The sequence below is a fragment of the Dasypus novemcinctus genome, chromosome 3 (assembly GCF_030445035.2).
Source record: "Dasypus novemcinctus isolate mDasNov1 chromosome 3, mDasNov1.1.hap2, whole genome shotgun sequence".
Taxonomy (NCBI): domain Eukaryota; kingdom Metazoa; phylum Chordata; class Mammalia; order Cingulata; family Dasypodidae; genus Dasypus; species Dasypus novemcinctus.
This window is the reverse complement of record NC_080675.1, coordinates 45,931,075-45,956,351: the sequence shown is the minus strand read 5'-3', so window position 1 is coordinate 45,956,351 and position 25,277 is coordinate 45,931,075. Positions and strand designations below refer to the sequence as shown.

The following is a 25,277-nucleotide window of genomic DNA, read 5'->3' as shown; positions in this document are numbered from 1 at the left end:
GGGTAAAAAGGTATACTATGCGGGTATTTGGGGGACTTTGGTATTATCCTGAATAACATTGCAATGACAGATACAGGCCATTATATATCTGGCCATAACTACAAGATTTTGTGGTAAAGAGTGTAAATTACAATGTAAACTATAATCCATGCTTAGTGACAATACTCCAAAATGTGTTCATCTATTGTAATAAATGTACCACACTAGTGATGAATGTTGTTGATGTGGGAAAATGTGGGAGGGGTAGGGAGCAGGGCATATGGGAATCCCCTATATTTTTTATGTAATCTGAGTACTTTTGAAAAAATTTTAAAAGTATATTAAAAAAATATGGGAAACGGACTTTGGCCCAGTGGTTAGGGCGTCCGTCTACCATATGGGAGGTCCGCGGTTCAAGCCCCGGGCCTCCTTGACCCGTGTGGAGCTGGCCATGCGCAGTGCTGATGCGCGCAAGGAGTGCCGTGCCACGCAAGGGTGTCCCCCGCGTGGGGGAGCCCTACGCGCAAGGAGTGCGCCCGTGAGGAGAGCCGCCCAGCGTGAAAAGAAAGAGCAGCCTGCCCAGGAATGGCGCCGCCCACACTTCCCGTGCCGCTGACGACAACAGAAGCGGACAAAAGAAACAAGACGCAGCAAATAGACACCAAGAACAGACAACCAGGGGAGGGGGGGAAATTAAATAAATAAATAAATCTTTAAAAAAAATAAATAAATAATAATAAAGTTAATGAATAAAAAAATAATAGTATAACTATACTCACAAAAGAAAAATAGAAAATTGACATAGGAATAAGGCTAATCATTGCAGCCCCATTTATAATAGCAAAACAAACAAAACAAAAAACAGTACTGGAAACAACCCAATTTTCATAGTAGATAACTTGCTGAATAAACTGTGATACATCCATATACAAGGGAGTACTGTGCATTTGTAAAGTTAATAACAAACATCTCAATGTATCTCCAGGATATAATGCCTAGTGAAAAAAAACCAAAGTGTAAAAGAGTAAAGTATGTTATGTTTTGTGGTGTTGGGGGAGTGAGTAAAAGTACATAAGTACTTATATATATATTTGCTTATATATTTTTAAAAGACAATGGAAGGATAAACTAAAAACAATTTTTAAGAAGTTACCCAACATGTACCCAACTTATACACCAATGTCCATAGCAGCATTATTCACATTAGCCAAAAGGTAGAAACACCCAGGTGTCCATCATCAGATAAGTGGATAAACAAAATGTAGTATATACATACAATGAAATCTTATTCAGTCGTTAAAAGAAATGTAATTCTAATACCACAACATGGATGAAACTTGAAAACATGCTCAGTGAAATAAGCCAGACCTAAAAGGACAGCATTGTATGATTCCACTTATGTGAAATATCTAGAATAAGCAAACTCATAACGACATAAAATACATTAGACATTATGGGGGTAGGGAGAGGAGGAATGGGGAGTTTGTACTTAATGGGTATAGAGTTTCTATTTGGGGTAATGAAAAAGTTGGGGTAACGGGTTGTGGAGATGGTAACACAACATTGTAAATATAATTAATATCACTGAACTGTATACTTATAAAATGGCTAAAATGCAAATTTTGTGTTACATATATATATGTTACTATAATAAAAAAAACTTAAATACCCATAGGGAAATGGAGCAAACAGAGAAAACAAAACAAAACAAAAAAGTTAGATCCCTCTAGATGTATCATGTTTTATATTTTAGACTTTGCAATGTTTTACACTTTAAACACACAAACTAAAACCCAATTGTATATGACATAACTATGAAGAAGAATTATTTCAAGTAAATCTACAATGTAATGTTTTCACTATACACTCCTGTAATAAATTCTAGGGACAAAAAGACCCCTAGGATAACCTTTAACAGTACTCAGTGAGTCTATTGTTAGCATGGATATTGGTATTATAATTTTGAAAGTATTATATATGTGTGTGACAGTTTGAGATTATTTTTGTGAATCCAAAAAAAAGAGAAGGATTATGTTTGTAAACTGGTCTGTTCCTCTGGGTTTGTAAACTGGTCTGTTCCTCTGATCCCTTTGATTGTAATAGATTCAGCTGAGATGTCTTTGATTAAATTACTGTTAAGATTAGGGTTTTGATTCAACCATGTCAGTAGGGCATGACTCAGGGTTGAGTTCCTGCCCCCTTGGTGGGTCGATATAAATGGACACTTACTCAAGGCAGCACCCAGAAAAGGAGAGAACTTAGTTATTTCTGTCCTGCCACGTGACAGAAAGGAGAAGGGTCAAACAGCTAAAGCTCCAGTAAGAGAGAGAAGCTATTTGCCTGACAGTTTGCAGCCAAAGAGAACACAGCAACTGAGTAGCTGAGAAGGCCCAAAAGACCAGGCAGAGCTCGCCCACCACCTTACTTCAACATGTTGCAACAGACTTTGGTGAGAAAGCAGCCTTGAATTTAGGGCCTTGTAACTATTAAGTTTTTTTTTGGTTTTTTTTTTTATATTTGATTATGTTTGTTTTTTTGTTTGTTTGTTTTTAAGATTTATTTATTTATTTATTTAATTCCCCCCCTCCCCCGGTTGTCTGTTCTCTGTGCCTGTTTGCTGCGTCTTGTTTCTTTGTCCGCTTCTGTTGTCCTCAGCTGCACGGGAAGTGTGGGCGATGCCATTCCTGGGCAGGCTGCACTTTCTTTCACTCTGGGCGGCTCTCCTTATGGGCGCACTCCTTGCGCGTGGGGCTCCCCTACGCGGGGCACACGCCAGCATGGCACGGCACTCCTTGAGCGCATCAGCACTGCGCATGGGCCAGCTCCACACGGGTCAGGGAGGCCTGGGGTTTGAACTGCGGACCTCCCATGTGGTAGACGGATGCCCTAACCACTGGGCCAAGTCCGTTTCCCACTATTAAGTTTTTACCCCTAATAAATACCCTTTATAAAAGCCAACAGATTTCTGGTACTTTGCATGAGCACCCCTTTGGCTGACTAATACAATATGTTACAGAGTAAAGCAAATTACTGATTAAGTCAAGTCATTAGGAAGCAAAAGTATAACAAAATATACATATATGAAATTAAATTTTTTTCTATATCTAAAAAATATGTATTTCCTAGCATTGTTCACTGAAAAGACCTAGAAGCAATGATGGCCAGTAATAATAAACACCAGAATGTGGTCTCTAAATACCATTTTCCACTAAAAGGAATAAGTGTCCTTGGACAAATGACCAATTTCAGGTCTGGGGTAAGTGGTCATAGAACAGCTTATCAGGACCAAAAGAAAAAAATGTTCAGATTTTGTGGGGTTTATGTCAGAAGGACATAGGCACTAACTTAAATGGGGCTCCGAGTCTGGACAATTTGTGCATCAAAAAGAATAATGACATGTATGAATATAACACTTCTGAAACTATTTTGTGTATATTTTAGGACTGAGTCAATGAATAGATAAATGTTGTAGGCAGTTAGGGTTCTCACTGCGGAAGAAGAGAGAGACAAAGAGGGAAGGGGGAAGGGAAGAAATAACATTGAGTTAGATTGGAAATGGGATGATCAATATAAACTTAATTTTCTAATATATATAATACAAATAAACATACATTTTATTTCCTAGCTCTCTTGGCTGAAACCACCTTAAAGTAATAACATCTCAGTAGCAAAGTGCACAGGTAGCTTCCAGAGCTTTGTGTATAAATTGCACTCCCCACTAAAAGTACCAGGACTTAGAGAAATGATTGATCCCAGGGATGGGATAAAGAAGGTACAAGGATGAGTATAGAACATCTTGTGCCAGAAAGGAAGTGATCAAAATTCAATAGGGATCTAACAAAAGGACATAATAATCAGCCTGAAGGGGTGCCTACCAGGCAAATCTGTGAAGAATTGAGCATAAAAATATCTTTATGAAGTAACATCTATTAAAATATTACATAAATATTTCCAAAATTTACCCTGTTAATTTTGTATTATTATCTTTAAAATACTGTTGGATTCTTTATTTTGCTGTATCTTTATTTAAGGATGTTTCATCAATATTCACAATTGTTGTATCCACAGTGCTGTATGTTCATTTAGTTCCTGTGTTTGACCTGCTCTACAGAAGTTCATAGCATACTTCAGCATCCCCTACTTATCTCTTCCCCTGTGGTCCCAAACCTCAGTGTTAAGTATCAACGGGGAAATTGTTAGAACTGCATACATTTAGCCCCACTCAAGGGGGAAAAAATAGTAATGGATTATAACTCATTGACTAAATAATTTACATATGCATACTGATAGCTATCTAGACAAATAAATGGGGGAGAAAGGAAAGCTCTTTGTAGAGTAAAATGTCAGCTAAAAATAGAGAAGAAATAAAAGAGTGAGAAATCACAAGTTTACAACAATGATAGTAAACCATGATTCAGGCAAAAATCATCAATGGATGCTAAATACATGAGGAGAATTTTGATAAGAAAGAATATTCCCCCCACTTTGGCACTTTGGGCCAAAGTGTCTCTTCACAAATATTTCATTAATTGAAAAAGGAAAAACAGTAACTATACACTGGAGAAATCTGGCCACACCTTAAGCAAGTGATCAAACTTAGCATCAACAATAAGGAACAAATAGACAGGACATGCATCTGAATAAGACACCCTGAGTGGATGTGTCATGATGATGGGAACGAGTGTTGCTGGGGGGGGCAGAGGTGGGGGGGGGTGGGGTTGAATGGGACCTCATATATATATTTTTAATGTAATATTATTACAAAGTCAATTAAAAAAAATAAAAATAAAATAAAATAAAAAATAAAAAAAAAGACACCCTGAGAAAGATAAAACATTATTTGTGTGGTATTCCATCCAAACATGAAAAACCTGTATCTAATTATGAGGAAACAAAATATCGAAAACCAGACTGAGGGACATTCTGTAAAACAACTGACCTCTTTTTTTCAAAATGACAATATCATGAAAGAAAGGCTAAGAAACTAATATAGATGACAGAAATCGTAAATGACATGACAACTAAATGTAAAAAAATATTGTCTTAAATTTCAAAATGTATGTAAGAATCCTAGAATCACTTTTAAATGAATGTGTAACCATTAGCTGCCTAAAAGACAAGAGTGTCTTCTGCTCCCACATCCATCAACCAAGATACCTTTTTTATTCTTTTTTGCTCTTTGTTTTATCTCATCAATGCTTCACATTTCTTTCCCTCAACCTTTCCCTTGTCCCAATAATCATGAGCATCCATTGTAAATACAGCAGGAGAAAATAAAAGCTAATACTTTTAATTCTCCTTCCCTTATCTCCCGAGGGAGAACTCTACCTTTTATAAATTCTACCTAGTCCTATTCCTACCTTTTTGCCACCTTCAGCTCTGGGAGCTGAGTAAACAAGTTCAGTTTCTGGGCCTCTTTTCATATGAAATTTCATATGAAATTGGGAAATAGAAGGACAGCAGGATTTGTTGAGTAATGACGTATTTGTATCACTAAAAGCCTTTTTTTAAAAAAGTCAGAATAAAAGAGAAGAAGGAAAGTTCAGAGCTGCATGGGCTCTAGATCTGGGAGTTTTAGAAGAGAGTTAAGTGAAGGAAATGGGGGGGGGGGAATGGAAAATGTTACTGTAAATTGCTTGAGAGAGGCAAATTAGGATTGGAATTGTTTTCAACTCTTCGAAAGTAGTTGCTTAGTTTTTTAACAGAACCCCACACATAAATTGGATTATGTAGGGCCTTGCTTTACAATCAGATTATATAACAAACTGTTACAGACTATAGATTTTGAAAAAAACACTTTCACCATATCCTTGACAACAGTCTACCTCCCACCCTAATTCACCAGGCTTCTATAAAAACTTCTACTCGCATTTTAATTGCTATCTATCGGGGACCAGGCTTGCCTTTTCCCAAACAATGCCAAATCATAGATTTCAAAGGCCAATGTAGATGACCCATCCAACAATTTAACTTTCTGAATTCTGTGCCTCCATAGTTCAAATGATTTTTACCTACATTCCTCTTCAACCATCCATATGCAGATCTAAGGACCTAGATTTTGTCACTAACATGAACCAATCTATATCAGAAATTTAAGCTCCAATATTTCACTCTACTCCCTCTCCTCCCACTCTCTCACAGCCCCATTCACTCTTTACCTTTTCTTTGATATGACAGAGACCTTCTGACTCTCATTGCACTTTCTCTCCATGCATCTAAAAAGGTTTCCCAGTGAACCATGCTGTACTGCTTCTGTTGATTCTTCATTTAGAATAGGACCAACAAACTACTCAACATTTACCAGTTATCTCCTGGAATAACACAATAAAAATCCTATTTCTTCAAAAACCTAAAGAAACGTAAAAGAGATACCACTTCACAATCCCACTAGAATGATTATTGGGGCAGTCTGAGATTATTTTATGAATCCCAAACAGAGAAAGATTATGTTTATATACTAATATATTCCTCTGGGTGTGATACCCTTTGATTGTATTAAATTCAAGGGAGGAGCCTTTGACTAGGTTACCTGTTAAGATTGCTTTAGGGGTTTTGATTCACCTATGTCAGTAAGGCCACTTGCTGGGTCTGATATAAACAGACTCACATGGACAGACACACAAGAGAGAGTGCTGTAATTCTTTGATCTTGCCGAGTGAGAGAAAGGAGAACAGCTGAGGCCCTGGTGAGAGATAAGCCATTTGCCTGATAGCTTACAGCTGAAATTGGGAAGTGAGAAGAGTAGTCAGGACTGATACAGAAGGCCTGGAAAGAAACAAGTCCTATGCCAGGAAAGAGAGGATTACAGGATCACTTAAGCACAAAGCTTCAAGAGGCTGGGCCCATGGAGCTCAAGAGGAAAGGGTGAGCCAAGAGGGGAAGGCTGAAACCTGTGCAGAGATCAGCAGCCATCTTGCTTCAACACAGGCAGCTGACTTTAGTGAGAAAGCAGCTCTTATGGTGCCTTGAGTTGGACTTTTCATAGCCTTGGAACTGTAAGATTTACCCCAAATAAACCCCTTTTTAAAAAGTCAACAGGTTTCTGGTACTTTTCATTGGCACCCCTTTGGCAAACGAATACAGCTATTATTTAAAAAAAAAAAGAAAAGAAAAGAATGTGTGGATGACAATGTGTAGAAATTGGAACATATAAAATGTTGGTGGGGATGTAAAAACCTCTGTGGAAAAGTCTGGTGGTTCCTCAGGAAGTTAAACATTGAAATATCATATGAACTGGCAAATATACTTTTAGGTATCTATTCAAAAGAATTGAAGGTAGGACTTAAATATCTGAAGACACTATTATTCACAATAGCCAAAAAGTGGAAGCAATCAAGTGTCCATCAACATATATGTGGATAAACAAAATGTGGTATATACATACAAAGAAATATTAGTCAGCCATAAAAAGTAATGAAGTTCTGATACATGTGACAACAACCTTGAAAACATTATGCTAAGTGAAATAAGCCAGATACAAAAGGACAAATATATCTTATATGAAATACTTAGAATAAGCAAATTCATAGAGACAGAAAGCAGAAGAATGGTTACCGGGGGTGGGGAAAGGGAGGAATGGAGAATTATTGCTTGATGAGCATGCATTTCTATTTGGGATGATGAAAATGTTCTGGAAATAGTGGTCAAAGTTACATAATATTATCAGTGTACTTAATATTACAGAATTGTTCACTCAAAACGATTAAAATGATCTTTATATTGTGCATATTTTACTACTATAAAAGAACTTTAAAAAATCAATCAAAACTTGTTCTTACCTTCATTGTAAACATATTAATGAAATCTTCTGGTCCTTTCATATTCATACAAGAGGGGAATCTGTTAGCACCTGCTAACTTTGTTTCCAAAAGATCTGATTTATGTTCTGCTTTTTTCCTTTCAACAAGGAGTATCCTGTGTAAGATAACAGTAGGTCACACTATCATGAAACAAATCAACCAATATTCAATTTCAACTAAAAATAATAAAAAGAAATATTCCTCATTTAAAATATACTAAACATATGTATCAAGTCAACATGTATATCTTATGAAAATAGCTATCCAGTTATCCAACTATTTCTAAAGAGAGATGGAATGGCAGAGAAATGGAAAGAAAAACAATCCAGTGTTAAGTATTTCCCCTATAGGACGTCAGTTTTGAAACTAACCTTTTCAAGGGGAAATTTGGGTATGAATTATCTGCCTAGCATTATGGTGATAATCACGAGGTTCTACATGTATATAAGTTCTAAGCACTTTTATTTTAACAGTAAGGAATTTAACAGTGAAATTCTTCAATGAAAATTTGATGAAGAGAAAAGGAATTATATATCATGATACAGTGATAGAGAATAGTATATGCAAAACTTGTTTTATCATTGGATATATTTTTTAAAAGGCTAATTGCTTGTTTCTTGTATTGATTATTGTGATCGTTTGACCCCCAGACAATCAGACCCCCAGAAAAATATGTTCTTAAAGTTAATCCAAACTTGGGTGTGAGCCCATTGTAAGTAGGAACTTTTGGTGAGTAGGATCTTAAGCTATGGCCCACCTCATTCAAGATGGGTCTTAATCCCCTTCCTGGAGTCCTATGTAAAAGAATGAAATTCAGATGAAAAGATACATATGGAAGCAAGAAGCTGGAAGCAACAAAACCAGAAAAGAAGGGAGAGAGAAGCAGATGCTGCCATGTGCCTTGTCATGTGACAGAGTAGTAGCTGATCCTCAGGAAGAAAGCATTGCCTGATGATGCCTTGATTTGATATTTTTCTCAGCCTCAAAACTGTAAGCTTGTAAATTAATAAACTCCCATTGTTAAAGCCAATGCAGACTTCCAGGAAGATGGAGTATTAGAGAGGCACAGGAGTAATTTCTCTCCCAGAAAAATATCTAGAGAACAGGCAGAAACTGTCTAGAAAACTGCTCTAGGGCTCTGGACACCAGAGGAAGGCTGGACATCCCCCAGAAGAGAGACAGATGAAGAAAAGGAGATTCAGCAGGGAAGATCCATGAGTAAATCTGCAGCTGCAGCAGCTGATGCCCATCTCCCCACACCCCCAGAGCAGACAGCAGTGGGTCCTCCCGCCACTGACTGGCAGATACAGACTGAGGGGGACACAGGGATCCACTTCCCCAGGAAAGAGGAGAGGAAGCATCTCAGCCTATGACTGATCCAGCTTTAGGCCAGCAAACTTGTTCTGCAGCATCCCATGGGTCATGCCCTTTCAGGCCAGGTGGGCCTGCAACATTGCTCTCTCTGGGAGCCAGCAGGGAAGCAAAAAGAACCTTCCTTCTCAAACACACTCCCTACTAACCTGGACTGGTTGCTGAGTAGAAATTTAATTTCTCCCAAGGAAAAGGGAGGGTACAGCCAGCCAAGGGAAGAGAGCAGCTTCTGATCAGTAAGTTTGAATTATGAGAATTTGCTCTGAGGGAGAGTTTTCTGGGATATTGATTCTGCAGTGCCCTCCCAGGAGGGGTTCCAGTGAACACATTCACCCTAGGGTTTGAGCAGTGAGGTCTGCTGAAATTACTATCTGCTGACAGGCCAGGAAAGTGCATGCAGAGAAAGAAAAACTAAATAAATTAAAATGACTGTCTGGTACATTTACTGCCCTCTTCCCCAAAGCCCTGGAAACTGGTCTGAATGACACTACTGGGCGCATGGCCCTGGTATGAGCAGTTAAACAGGGGCAATCCTAAAGAACTAGAGCATGCTGAAATAAGAATCAAAGAACATTAGTAATACACACCTACACAGCACTAAATTCCCGGCAAGAGAGACAAACTGATCATCAGAGTAAACTCAATATCATAATCAGATGCCTAGCTACAGCAAAAAATTACAAGCCATACTAACAAAATGGAAGATAAAAGTCAGGCAAAGGAACAAATCAAAGCTCCAGATGAGACACAGGATTTGATGTTCATACAAATCTTCTAAATCAAATTGAGGAGTTGAAGGACATTGTGACTAAAGAGATAAAAGACATTAAAGGAGACACTAGGTGGGCAGCCAATGTTACTCAGTGGTTGAGCGTCAGCTTCCCACATTCCAGCATACGAGGTCATGGGTTCAATCCCCAGCCCCAGTACCTCAAAAAAAAAAAGCACAAAGAAGAATTTGAAAGTTTGAATAGAAAAATAATAAGGCTTATGGGAGTGAAAGACATAAAAGAGATAAAAAAAAAATACATTAGAGGGGAGTGGATGTGGCTGAAGCAGTTGGGCATCTGCTTCCCACATAGGAGGTCCCAGGTTCAGTTCCCAGTGCCTCCCAAAAAAGACAAGCAGATACAATGAGCTGACACAATGAGCAGGGAGCAAATGTGGCTCGAGTGGTTAGGCACCCACCTCCCACATGGAAGGTCCTGGGTTCAATTTCCAGTGCCTCCTAAAGAAGATGAGCAGACAATGAGCAGACACAACAAACAGACAATGAGCAGACAGACAGGGGAGCCATCTGGGGGGTGGGGAATACATTAGAGGCATACAACAACAACAGATTTGAAATCATAGAATAATCAGTGATGTAGGAAAAAAAACAGCTGAAATTGAAAAAAGAGAAGAACAGAGAAAGTAATAGGAGAAAATGGAGCAGGCGCTCAGAGAGTTGAATGGTAGCACAAAGTACAAAAGCATATGTGTCATGCCAGAAGGAGAAGAGAAGGTAAAAGGGGCATAAAGTGTATTTGAAGAAATAATAGCCAAAAATTTCCCAACTCTAATGAAAGACATGAATATACATGTCCAAGAAGCACAGCAGACTCCAATCAGAATAAATGCAAATAGACATACTCCAAGGCACATACTATTCAGAATTGCAAAATCCAGAGATAAAGAGAAAATTCTGAAAGCAGTAAGGGAGAAGCAAAGCATCACATTCAAGGGGCTCTAAATAAGACAGTACAGATTTCTCATGAGAAACCATGGAGGCGAGAAGACAATCATATGATATAATTAAGATACTGAAAGGGGAAAACTGCCAATTCTTTATCCAGCAAAATTATCCTACAAATATGAATGTGAGCTTAAAATATTCAGCGATAAACAGAAAGTAAGGGCATTTGTAAACAAGAATCTGGCTCTGCAAGAAACACTAAAGGGAGTTCTACAGTTCAAAAGTCAGGAGAGAGAAGCTTGGGAAGACTATAGAAATGAAGACTACCAGACAGAGTAATGAAAAGGGTAAAAAGACAGACAAAAACAAAATATGACATATGAAAGCCAAAGGATAAAATGGTTGAAGTAAGGAATGTCTTTACAGTAATAACATTGATTGTTAATGGATTAAAATCCCCAATGAAAAGATATGGGCTGACAGAATGGATAAAGAAACATGAATCATCAATATGTCTTCAAGACACTCACCTAAGACCAAAGGATACAAATAGGCTGAATGTAAAAGGTTGGAAAAAATATTTCATGCAAACAGTAACTATAAAAAAGCAGGAGTAGCTAAATTAATATTGGACAAAACAGACTTTAAAATGCAAAAAGTTATATGAGATGCAGAAGACCATTATATACTAATAAAAGGGACAATCTACTGGGAAGGCGTAACAGTCATAAATATCTATGCATTTAACCAGGGTGCCCCAAAATACATGAGGCAAACTTTGTCAAAACTGAAAGGAGAAATAGACATCTCTACAATAATAGTGGGAGACTTCAACATGCCACTCATGTCAATAGAATAACTAAACAGTAGTAGATCAACAAGGAAACAAAATTTGAACAATATGATAAATGAGCTAGACCTAACAGACATATACAAACATTGCATACCAAATCAGCAGGGTATACATTATTTTCAACTGTTCATAATCTTTCTCCAGGATAGACCACGTGTTGGGTAACAAAACAAGTCTCATAAATATAGAAAGGTTTATATTACACAAAGCACCTCTCTGATCACTATGGGATAAAGCTAGAAATCAACATTAGACAGGAGAGGGAAAAAGTCACAAATATACACAGGCTAAACAACATACTCCTAAATAATCAGTGGGTCAAAGGAGAAATTTCAAGAGAAATTAGTAAATATCTTGAGACAAATGACAATGAGAACACAACTTATCAAAACTTATGGGATATAGCAAAGGCAGTGATGAGAGAAAAATTTACAGCCCTAACACCTGTGTTAAAAAAGAAGAAAGAGCTAAAATCAAAGCTCTGAAGACCTGGAGAAACTAGGGGGAAAAAAACAGCAAACCAATCCCAAAGCAAGCAGAAAGAAAGAAATAACAAAGATTAGAGGAGAATAAATGAAATTGAGAAGAACAACAACAAAGAAAAAAGAGAAAATCAACAAAACCGAAAGCTGGTTCTTTGAGAGCAACAAAATTTACAAACTCTTAGCTAGACTAACAAAGAAAAAAGAGAGATGATACAAATAAATCAGGAATGAAAGGAAGGATGTTACAACTGACCCTACAGAAATAAAAAGGATCATAAGAGGATATTATGAGAAACTGCATGCCAACAAATTAGACAACCTAAATAAAATGGACAAATTCCTAGAAACACACAAACAATGACATCGACTCTACAAGAAATATAGGAACTCAACAAACAAATCACAAGTAAAGAGATTCAATCAGTCATCAAAAATCTTCCAACAAAGAAAAGTCCAGGACCAGATCGCGTCACAGGTGAATTTACCAAGCATTTTAAGAAGAATGAATACCAATCCTGTTTAAGTTCTTCCGAAAAATTGAAGAGGAGGGAAAACTACCCAACACACTTTATGGAGCAAACATCACCCTAATACCAAATTCAGATAAAGATACAAGAAGCAAAGAAAATTACAGACTAATCTTCTAATGAACATAAAAGCAAAATTTTTCCACAAAATACTTGCCAATCAAATCCAACAGCATAGTAAAAGAATTTTTCACCATGATCAAGGGGATTTTATCCCTGGTATGCAAGGGTGGTTCAACACAATAAAGTCAGTCAACATATTACACTACATTAACAAATCAAGGGAAAAAAAACATGATCATCTTGGTCAATGTAGAGAAGGCATTCAGGGAAGCGGATGTGGCTCAACTGATAGAGTGTCACCTACCACATGGGAGGCCCAGGGTTCAAACCCAGGGCCTCCTGACTCTTGTGGTGAGCTGGCCCATGTGCAGTACCGATGCATGCAAGGAGTGCCCTGCCATGCAGGAGTGTCCCCCACATAGGGGGACACAGCAAGATGATGCAACAAAAAGAGACACAGATTCCCCATGCCACTGACAAGAATCCAAGTGGACAGAGAAAGACACACAGTGAATGGACACAGACAGCAGACAATAGGGGGTGGGGGGAAGGGGAGAGAAATAAATAAAAATAAATCTTTAAAAAAAGAGAAAAGGCATTTAACAAAATCTAGCAAAAAGGGGGTGGGGTGTGGGGAGGAGTTGATATAGCTCAACTGGTTGAGTGTCTGCTTCCCACGTACAAGTCCTGGGTTCAATCCCTGGTATCACCTTTTAAAAAGTCCAGCATCATTTCTTGATAAAAACTCTTCAAATTATAAAAGTTGAAGGAAAGTTCCCCATTATGATAAAGGACATATATGAAAAACCCACAACTAACATTATACTCAATGGGACCCAAAAGTTGAAAGTTTTCCCTCTAAGATCAGGAACAAGACAAGGATATCCATTGTCACCACTGTTATTCAACATTATCCTAGAAGTACTAGCTAGAGCAATTAGGCAAGAAAAAAGAAATAAAAGATATCCAAATAGGAAAAGAGGAAGTAAACTCTCACTATTCATAGATAGCATGATCTGATATTTAGAAAACTCTGAAATATCTACAACAAAGCTATTTGAGGTAGAATACCTCAAAGTGGCAGAATACAAGATCAACATGCAAAAATCAGTAGTGTTTCCATACACTAGTAATGGAGGATAATAGCTGAGGAGGAAATGAAGAAAAAAATTCCATTTACAATAGCAACAAAAAGTTTCAAATATCTAGGTATTAATTTAACTAGGGATGTAAAGGACCTGTATTCAGAAAACTACAAAACAGTGCAAAAAGAAAACAAAGAAGACCTTAACAAATGGAAGGACATTCTGTATTCATGGAGCAGAAGACTAAATACCATGAAGATGTCAATTCTACCTAAACTGATTTATAGATTCAACACAATCCCAATAAAAATTCTAATAACCTACTTCTAGGAAATAGGAAAGTCTATTACCAAATTTATTTGGAAGGGAAAGGAGCCCCGAATAGGCAAAAACATTGTAAAAAAGAAAAGCAAAGTCAGAGGGCTCATGCTTCCTAACCTTGAAGTGTAACACATAAGTATAGTGCTCAAAAGAGCATGGCACTAACATAATGATAAACACATTGATCAATCAAAATGAATTGGGTGTTCAGAAATAGACCCTCACTTCTACGGTCAACTGATTTTTGATAAGCCTTCCAAGTCCACTTCAATGGGACAGAACAATCTCTTCAACAAATGGTGTTGGGAGAACTGGATATCCATATCCAAAAGAATGAAAGAGGACTCCTATCTCAGTCCCTATACAAGAATCCATTCAAAATCTATCAAAGACCTAAACATAAATGCCAGGACCATAAAATTCCTAGAAAATAATGTACAGAAACACCTTCAAGATCTTGTGGTAGGTAGGGGTCTCTTGAACCTTACACACACAGCACAAGCAACAAAAGAAAAAAAAAAGGTAAATGGGTCTATCTCGAAATTGAACACTTTTGCACCTCTAGGATTTTGTGAAGAGAGTAAAAAGACAACTTACTCAATGGGAGAAAATATTTGGAAACCACACATCTGACAAGGGCTTATGCATGATATATAAAGAGATCCTACAATGCAACAATAGAAAGACAAATGACCTGATTAAAAAATGGACAAAAGTCTTGAATAGACATTTTTCTAAAGAAGAAATACAATGGTGAAAAAAACACATGAAAAAATGTTCAACATCATTATTAGGGAAATGTAAATTAAAGCTCCAATGAGGTATCATTTCACAGTTAATAGAATGACCACTATTAAAAACAAAACAAAACAGAAAACTCCAAGTGTTTAAGAGGATGTGGAGAGATAGAAACTCTTATTCACTGCTGGTGGGAATATAGAAAGGTAGTCACTGTGGAAGTCTGTTTGGTGGTTCCTAAGGAAGTTAGATATAAATCTGCCATGTGACCCAGCAATACCACTCGCTACCTGATATATACCCAGAAGAACTGAGCAGGGACATGAACAAACATCTGCACACTGATTTTCATAGCAGCATTATTCAAAATTGCCAAAGAATGGAAACAATCCAGGTGTCCATCAACTGATGAATGGATAAACAAATTGTGGTATATATACCCAATGGAATATTATTCAGCTATGAGAAGACATGAAGTAGTGAAGCACGTGACAACATGGATGAACCTGGAGGATATTATGTTGTGTGAAGCAAGCCAGACACAAAAGGACAAATATTGTATGATTTCACTATTATGAAATGAATATAATAAACTCATGGAGTTAAGAGCTAGGCTATAAGTCACCAGAAAATAGAATGAAGTTACAGAATGGAAAGCTGAGGTTTAATCGGTGCAGAATTTTTAAAAAAAGGTTGTTTTTAAATATTGGGAAATGAATGGAAACGGTGAATGCGCATCATAGCATTTGTTTTGCAGTGCTAACACAGGGGTATGATAGTGTTTGAAAGGGAAAATCTAAGGTCATATATATTACTAGGAGGAAAGCTAAAAAAAGGAAATATGAGACTGTATAGCATAGCAAACCATCATGAAAAATGAGTAAGGTTAATAGAGCATATGTAAGAATGTTTTTTCTCTAAAATAGAACAAATGTACATTAATGTTACAAGATGTTAATATCTGAATGGTATTTGGGTGAAAGCAAAACTAAAGCAAACTATGGATAGCAGTGTATAATAATATATTAATAACTTCCATCAATGGTAAAAAAAGGAAGTATACTAAATGAAAGAAACTATTAATAGATAAAAAGTACTACATATTGTTTGACTTCATCTATATAAAATGTAAATACAAATAAATTATAGAGACAAAAATAGTTTAGCAGTTATATATGGCAAGAGAAGGATAAAGATATTGAAAGATGACTGCTTAGGGATAGGGCTTTTTGTTGTTTGTGTTTGTTTTTTGTTGATTTCTTTTCTTTTTCTTTCTTTTTTTTTGGAGTGACAAAAATTCCCTAATATTGACAGAAATGATGAAAGCACAACTCTGTGATTATAACAAATGCCACTGATTATACACTTTAGATGGACTGTACTGTTAATGAATGTGTTGATAAAATTGATTAAAATATTTTTAAAAAGCCAATGCTTAACATGGTATCTGAGGAACTTAGCAAAGTAGAACAATTATCAATTGCTAGATATCGGTACTATTTTCTAACTGGAAGCTGTGTTAAAGCTTTAGTCCTAGTTCCATGCTTTTATGTCCTCTTCTAAAATTGCATCCAACAGAACCAGTGAGTTTACATCAGGTTAAAATAAATTATCCAAATTATCTAAAGAGAACATTTTAATTTAAAAATTATATTAGAGACATGAGGGACATATTCAAAAGATCTAACATACCTGTAATTGCAGTCCTGTAATAAGAGTAGAGACAGAATAAGACAGAAACAATATTTTAAAATGAATAATTCCCCCCAATTTTTCCAAACCTGATAAAAGACATTGAGAAATTCAATACACTCTGTAAATCCCAAGCAGGATAAATACAAAGAAAGCTACACTAAGCTACTTTATATTCAAATTGCTAAGAATTATAAGCAGATAGAGAATAAGCACGTATTATCTTAAGGTATCTTTTGTACCTTAAAAGGTACAAAAATAAGACTGATGGCTGACTTTTCAACAGAAACTAAAGAAGGTAGAAGATAACTAAAAGACAAATTAAAGTGCTGAAAGAAAAAACCATCAACCCAGAATTCTATATTCAGTGAAAATACCTTTCAAAAATAAAGATGAAAGAAATATGGTTTCAGAAAGAAGAAAGTAGAAATTACATCGCCAGAAGAACTGCACTATAGAAACAATACGCAATTTTTTGGAATGAAGGTCAATGACCCCTAGTGGCTGCATAGAGCTGTAGGAAAGAATAAAGAACACCAGAGAGGGTAAAACTAAATAATTTTTAAAATATTAAAACATTAATACAGGAGAAAAATGGAATAATAAAAAACTTGATCATTCCAAAACAAGGAATAAAGTTGAAACATGAAACAACATGGATGAACCTTGAAGACATCATGTTGAGTGAAATAAGCTAGACACAAAAGGACAAATACTGTATAAACTCACTGATATGAAATAATTAGAATAAACAAATTCATAGAGTCTGAAACTACAGTACAGGTTATCAAGGGTCAGGGTGGAGTGGGGTAGGGAATGGGGAGTTATTGTTTGACTACTTACAGAATTTGTTTGGGGTGATGGAAAAGTTTTGGTAATGGATGGTAGTGATGGTAGTGCAACATTGTGAACGTAATTAACACAACTGAATTATATATTTGAATGTGGTTAAGAGAAGAAATTTTAGGCTGCATATCTATTACTAGAATAAAAATTTAAAAACAAAAAACAAAGCATTGTATAGCATAGTTGACCCTAATGTAAACTATGGACTATAGTTAATAGTACAATTATATTCTTTCATTGATTGTGACATAGGTACACACTAATACAAAGTGTTAATAATAAGGAAAACTGTGTGGGGGGGGTGAGTATATGGGAATTTTGTATTTTCTGTATGGCTTTTCTATAAACCTACAATTTCTCTAATATAAAAATATGGGAAATATTAAAATAGGAGAAAAATGGAATAATTAAAAGTTTATTAATCTAAAAGAAAGCAATAAAGGAGATATATAGATTTAGCTATATATCTTAGGGGGAAAAAACAAGAACATGTTCTTTTCTTTTTTTAAAGATTTATTTATTTATTTATTTCTCTCCCCTTCTTCCCCCTTCGCCCCAGTTGTCTGCTCTCTGTGTCCATTCGCTGTGTGATCTTCTGTGACTGCTTCTATCCTTATCAGCGGCACTGGGAATCTGTTTCTTTTTGTTGTGTCATCTTGTGTCAACTCTCCGTGTGTGCAGCGCCATTCTTGAGCAGGCTGCACTTTCTTTCGCACTGGCTGGCAATCCTTAAGGGGTGCACTCCTTGCACGTGGGGCTCCCCTATGCAGGGGACACCCCTGCATGGCAGGGCACTCCTTGTGTGCATCAGCACTGCACATGGGCCAGCTCCACACGGGTCAAGGAGGCCCGAGGTTTGAACCTTGGACCTCCCATGTGGTAGGCGGATGCCCTATCCATTGGGCCAAGTCAGTTTCCCAAGAACATGTTCTTAATCTTAGTCCATGCCTGTGGTTGTGAACCCATTGTAAACTGAACCTTTTTAAGATGTTCTTTTTAGTTAAGGTGTGGCCCAACTGAATGAGGTCAGGCCTTACTACTGGAGGCTTTATGAAGAGAAAGCCACATGGAAGAGAAGGAAGGTGGAAGATAATGGAACCCAAAAGAGAAAGGAGAGGACATCACCATGTGAGAGGAAAGCCAAGGAACCCCAAGGATTGCCAGCCCATTGGAACTGCTGACCCTGGAGGGAAGAAAGCCTTCTAGCCAATGCTTTGATTTGGACTTTAGAACTCTGGCCTCTGAAACTGAGCCAATAAATTCCCATTGTTTAAGCCAATTGTGTGGAGGTTGTTACAGCAGCTGGAAAACTAAGACAGGAATAATAAAGAAACAAAGAAAAGATGGGGAAAATGACCAATCAATAACAATATGGTAGACTTAAATCCAACAATTTCAGTAACTACTTTAGAAGTAGATGGTCAAAACATTCCAATTAAAAGATAAGATTATCACAAAATAAAAAAACTATTGATATATATTTTGGAAGAGACATACTTTAAATATAAGAACACAGAAGGATGTACATTTAAAAAAGGAAAAATATATACCATGCAAACATTAACCGAAAGAAATTTGGGGGAAGCAGATGTGGCTCAACTGATAAAGCAAACGCCTACCATACAGAGGGTCCAGGGTTCGATACCCAGGGCCTCCTGTCCTGTGTGATGAGCTGGCCCATGTGTAGTGCTGCTGCACACAAGGAGTGCGCCCTGCAAGGAGAGCCGCCCTGCATGAAAAAAGCACAGCCCACCCAGGAGTGGTGCCACACACACAGAGAGCTGACGCAGCAAGATGACGCAACAAAAAAGAGGTGCAATTTCCCGGGCCACCGCAGGGGCAAATGGACACAGAAGAATGTATAGTGAGTGAACACAGGGAGCAGACAACGGGCGGCCGGGGGGCTGGGGGGAGGGAGGGAGGAAGGGAGAGGAGGGGAAAGGGGATAGAAATAAATAAATCTTTAAAAAGAAAAAAGTTGATGTAGCTGTGTTAATATCAGACAAAGTAGTATTATAAGCAAGAAGTAATTACAAGTAAAGCAAGAAGAATTATGAGAGATAGAGGGACAGTTCATAATAAAGTGACAGTTCAGCAGTAAGAAATACAAATACTAAATTAGAATGCAAATATTTTCAAAATATTTAAAGTAAAAGTTAATGGAACTAAAAGGACAGAGATACCAACCAGCAATCATGTTTGTAGATTTTAACATACCTCTTTCAGTAACCAATTGAACAAAAGCAAACAGCTTTGGGCATAAAAGTTAGCCCTAACTAATATTAGCTTCCTGTACTAACAGCAGGAGGAGCACAGTTAAAGGACCTGGGATCCAGGCAGGGCCTAAGAAGAATCCTCTGTCTAGAGTCTCTTTCAGAGTTCACTCCATAGGAGCTGCTGCCAGTATTTCTCTTCCCCTTCCAACACAGATAGAACAGTGAAATTCTCTTTCATTAAAAGACAAACACAAAAGGTCCCTAGAAGGAGCAGATGTGGCTCAAATGGTTGAGCTCCTGCCTCCCACACGGGAGGTCCCAGGTTCAGTTCCTGACGCCTCCTGAGAAAAACAGAAAACAAACAAGTAAAACAAAACAAAACAAAAAACAATTCAGGGAAGCCAATGTGGCTCAGTGGTTGAGCGCTTGCTCAGATAGCCAAAACAATCTTGAAAAAGAAGAACAAAGTTGGAGGATCTATACTTTCTGACTTCAAAACTCACCGTTAAGCCACAGTAATCAAAACAGTGTCATACTGGCACAGGTATAGATACATAGACCAATGGAGTTATTGAGAGTCCAAAAATAATACCACACATCTGTGGCCAATTGATTTTCAACAAAGCTGCCAAGACTATTTGATAGGAAAAGAACAGTCTCTTCAACAAGCAATGGTGGGAAAACTAGATTTCCACATGCAAAAAATATTAAATTGGACCCCTACTTCACACTATACACAAAAATTAATTCAAAGTGGATCTATAATCTAAATATAAGAGCTAAAATCATAAAATTCTTAGAAGAAAACATAGAGGAAGATCTTCATGACCTTGGATTTGGCAATGGAGTCTTAGATATGACACCAAAGCACAAGTAACAAAAGAAAAAGAACATCAAAATTAAAAATTTTTGTGCATCAAAGACATTATCAACCATTTCACACACACTATGAGGGCTATAATATTTTTAAAAATAGAAAAGAACAAGTATTGGTGAGGATGCAGAGAAATAGGAACTCTAGTACATTGTCGGTGGGAATATAAAACGGGTAGTCACTGTGGAAGACAGTTTGGCAATTCCACTTCTAGGAATATACCGAAAAGAACTGACTCGAACAGGTATCTGTACACCAATGTTCATAGTAGCACTGTTCGCAATTGCCAAAAGGCCAAAGCAATCCAAGTACCCATCAACTGATGAGTGGATAAATAAAATATGGTGTATATATATATACAATGGAATTTTATTCATCCATATAAAAAATGAAGTTCTGATATAGGCAACAACATAGATATACCTTGAATATAGACGGTTGAGTCGTAAAAGCCAGACATACAAAAAAGACAAGTATTATGATTTCACTTACATGAAATACCTAGAATAAGCAAACTCATCAAGACAGAAAGTAAATTACAGATTACTGGATGCTAGTGGTGGTGGTAATGGGGAATAGGGAGTTACTGTTTAATGGGTACAGAATCTGTTAGGGTAATGAAAAATATTTGATGATGGATTATTGTAGTACAAAATTGTAAATATAATTAATATCACTGAATTGTATACAAGAAAGTGCTTAAAAAGGGAAATTTTGTGTTGTACATATGTTACCACAATAAAAAGAAAAAAAAAAAAGACATCAAGAGAGTGAAAAGACAATCTATAGAATAGTAAAAAAATATTTGGAAATCATATCTGATATCTAGAACATATAAAGAACTAATATAACACAAAAACAAAAAGACAAACCATCCAATTTAAAAATTGTCAAAGCCTTGAATAGATGTTTCTCCAAAGATGATCTACAAATGGCCTATGAGCTATGAAAAGATGCTCAATGTCAACTTTAGTCATTAGGAAAATTCAAATCAAAACAGTTTGGTGGTTCCTCTAAAAGTTAAATAGAAATACCATATGATCCAGTAATCCTACTCCTATGTATATACTCGAAAGACTGAAAACAGGTACTCAAACATGTACATATATACACATATTCAGAGTGGCACTATTCACAATATCAGAAAGTGGAATCAGTCCATGCACCCATCAATGGATGAATGGATAAATTGTGGGATATACACACATTGGAACAGTATTCAACTATAAAAAAGAATGATGCACTGATACATGCTTCAGCTTGAATGAGCCTCAAAAACATGCTAAGTAAAAGAAGCCAGACACGAAAGATCATATATTGTATGACTCCATTTATAAGAAATGTCCAGAATAGGTAAATCTATTCCGACAGAAAACAGATTGATGGTTGCCAGGGGTTGGAGAGAGGGGAAAGGAGGAATAATTGGTTGTGGGTATGGGATTTTGTTTTGGGGGTGATGAAAATGTTTTGGAAATAGAGGTGTACAAAATCGTGAATGTACTAAATACCAATGAATTATTCTCTTTAAAATAGTTAATTTATGCTATTTGAATTTTACCTCAAATTTTTAAAAAAAGGAATGAAGTACTGATACATGCCACAACATGGCTGATCCTTGAAAACATTATGCTAAGTGAAAGAAGCCAGGCTACATATTGTCTAACTCTATATTAATATGAAATGTCCATAATAGCAAATTCAAAGAGACAAACTGTAGATTAGAGGTTGCCTGGCGCTGGGGAGGCAGGAGAATGGGAAGCGACTGCTAACTGGTTTCTTCTGGAGGAAATAAAAAATATTCTGGAATTAGATGACAGTGATGGTTTCATAACCACTGAATTGTATACTTTAATAGGGTAAATTTTATGATGATATGTGAATTATATCACAATAAAAACATTTTTACAAAATATAATAGTGTTGGATCATTTATTAAGTGAAATTCTTCTACATTTAAATTCTGTGATGAATCAGGAGTACAGAGTACATACGCTATTTGCAAGCTGTAATAAGAGGCATATTTGAAAACAAAGTAGAGAATTCCCTACCTTACACGGTTTTCTAGTTCCATAATTCGTTCAGTTAAATCCCAGTTGCCTCTTTCAAGAATCTGAATATTGGTATTTTTCAAAGTCTTAATTCTGATTAGAGAAGCATTAATTTCCTTTAAGTCCTTGATATCATCTTTGAGGGACATTATCTGATAAGATTGTTGTGCATTATTTTCTTTGTAAGTTTTTAGCTCAGACTTCATCTCTTGCAATGAAGTTTCTTTTATGAGAAGTTTGTTTTGAAGATTCCTGACCTAAAGAGAAAGGGAAAATATTACTTAAAATCATTTACAATTTTGATTTTAAAAACTCATAATTTAAAATCATGATGGATGTTTTAAGTTTCGCATTATTATACAATAAAATGAAAACTATCAAATTTAAGTGTCCTCCAAAATTCCAGTACTTGATACATTTTAAAAGTAAAATCAAATTGGCACATAGTGCTGGAATAAGTGATTGATAAATAAATGGTAACAACAGCTATTTCTATAATTTCTAACAGGGAAAATAAACCAAAATACTTGATGCTTTGGGCCATAGACATTTTGCTTCATGATGTGTCCTAAAGGGCAGTGTGCTTCCAATCCTCTCTTCTAAAGAAGCCTGGGTTTATACCACTGGGTTTCTGGCCTTACTTGTGCTCACCAGAGAAATGGGTGAAGAGTCAAGAAAATTAAAGAAGGCTGAAACTGAGTGTGTATTTTTCAAAGGCAAATAAAGGAAAGAAGAGATCCTAAAGTTAGTTGTGAAGGGAAGCAAGAGTGATGGTTTGTAGAAAGGGAAGTGACAGAGGAGAGCAAACACACTCTGCTGTTTGAGGAAGATGCCAAGGAGGAGGCTTGGAAGGACAGGGGCAGTCGCTGCTGTGAGGTGAGGGGTTTATCTTTGGGTAAGCATTTTAAAAGTCCTTGCTCTTATGTCTGTTAAGTGAACACAGCACATTGAGGTACTGCTATATGCAGGAACCCATTAATTATTAACTTTTAATCTAATTTGTTAATCAAATAATTTACTAGGCTGTGTGTGATCCTGAGAGTAGGATCGGAATGAGATTAGGAAAATAAAAAGCAAATTTGATTTTATTGGACATTATAAAAGATCATTAGCTTTATAACCAGAAAAAGGTCAGGGATATTTTGTTACTGAAAGAAATTGCATTAACTAGAAGTACTATAATCCCTAGCAGCAAAGGCAGCATGAAGACTGAGTACTTCGAAATAAGTCTTTAGTCCAGTATGCATATATGGTGCCATTATCTATCTATCTATCTATCTATCTATCTATCATCTATCTATCTATCTATCTATCTATCTATATCTGTCATCTATCTATTATCTATCATCTGCGTCCCCATCTATCTATTTAAAATCCTGTGAAATTAAAACAGTGAATTGAAGTTTTTATGTTCTTACTCAAAGCATACCTTTGTGCCTTATTGGTTTCTATTGCATCGCCATTTAACGCACACAGAGAGTGAATGCAGAGAGTTTACAGATGGAGGATGGCACTGTAGAAAGACTTCATGCTTGGGAGGAACAACACTGACTGTGACCATAGGCAAATCAGTAAAATTTTCTTACCCCCCTTGCAAAGAGGTCGTAAGAATTAAAGATAATATATATCAAGTGCCTAGTCTGGTATCTTGCACAAATTCAACCCTCAAAAAATTGTGCATACAATTAGTACACTAAACTGCAGTTTGCACTCCCTATGAATCTGCAACAAAATCATCCAAAAGCACCCCACAAACTTCCCTAATTAACTGCAAAAGCAACTAAGCCGCTGAGAAGAGAGCTACCTGAAATGGAGCAGGAGTGTTAGAGGGCACAGATAAGGTCCTGAAGAGGAAGTGGGAAGATTTGAGCTCAAGCTAAAAACACGTTTCTCTCCCTCACTGCTGTAGCAAGAGTCCTACATTGAACTTGCATTTAATAGGCTCACTTTCACATATAGAACTCTATGGTACTGCGAGCCATCTCGGTGTAAGGACGGCTTTCCAGGAATGCTCCTGCTATTTCCCTTGCCTTCCCCAGCATTATGCCTGCAGGGGCAGGCCCAGAGGTGACATGGAAACAAGAATGTGTCCTGCACGCACCAGCACTGAAGTATATGAGCCCTGGAGGACAATCACAGTATGACATGGACAGAGCCAGGAGATGGTCTGGATTATTCTTTTCAGTTCTTGACATGTGTGGTATTTATTTAGAATGAAAATTCATACCTAATTTTATATTGCAATATTGTTTTCTCTTCCTTATAGAAGGTCCCGAATTTGTATAAGCTTCTGCCCTGGGCTTTCCTCAGATTTCTTCCCTTGGCTCCCCTCTTTTTTTCCTGTACTTTCCTAAATTGCATTTCCAGATGCCACAACATGGGCTGCTATGTACACAGGCTGAGTCACCTCCCCACGCAGACTTCACTCCTGAATTCCTGACTCACTGTGCAGTTACCTGCTTAAATGTCCACATAGATCACCCACCGGTGTATCCAAACACAAAATGCAAACATTTAAATTCTTTTTCTCCACTCCCCACCCGCAAAAAGATGTTCTTCCTATGTTCCCTCTTTCAATGAATAGTACCGTCCTCATTAGAATCTTTTTTTTGCAATTTTTGTTACTTTTTTTTATGAAAACAAAAACAAGTGCCTCAGAAGAAGCATCCATTATTACCAAAAACATCAAAGAACACTTTCTACTC

General features: G+C 36.8%; 1 protein-coding gene across 3 annotated transcripts in view; it reads right to left on the bottom strand.

Moving 5' to 3' along the window:
- Nucleotides 1-25,277, bottom strand: part of LOC101416418 (coiled-coil domain-containing protein 170-like) — a 60,560-nt gene that overhangs the window by 13,865 nt on the left and 21,418 nt on the right. For all 3 annotated transcript variants that reach the window (XM_004477343.2, XM_058294932.1, XM_058294931.1), the window contains exons 4-5: nt 22,573-22,829; nt 7,758-7,893 (exon numbers count right to left, since the gene is read on the bottom strand). In XM_004477343.2, coding sequence (XP_004477400.2) covers nt 7,758-7,893; nt 22,573-22,829 — 393 coding nt within the window. The remainder of the gene's footprint in view (nt 1-7,757; nt 7,894-22,572; nt 22,830-25,277) is intronic.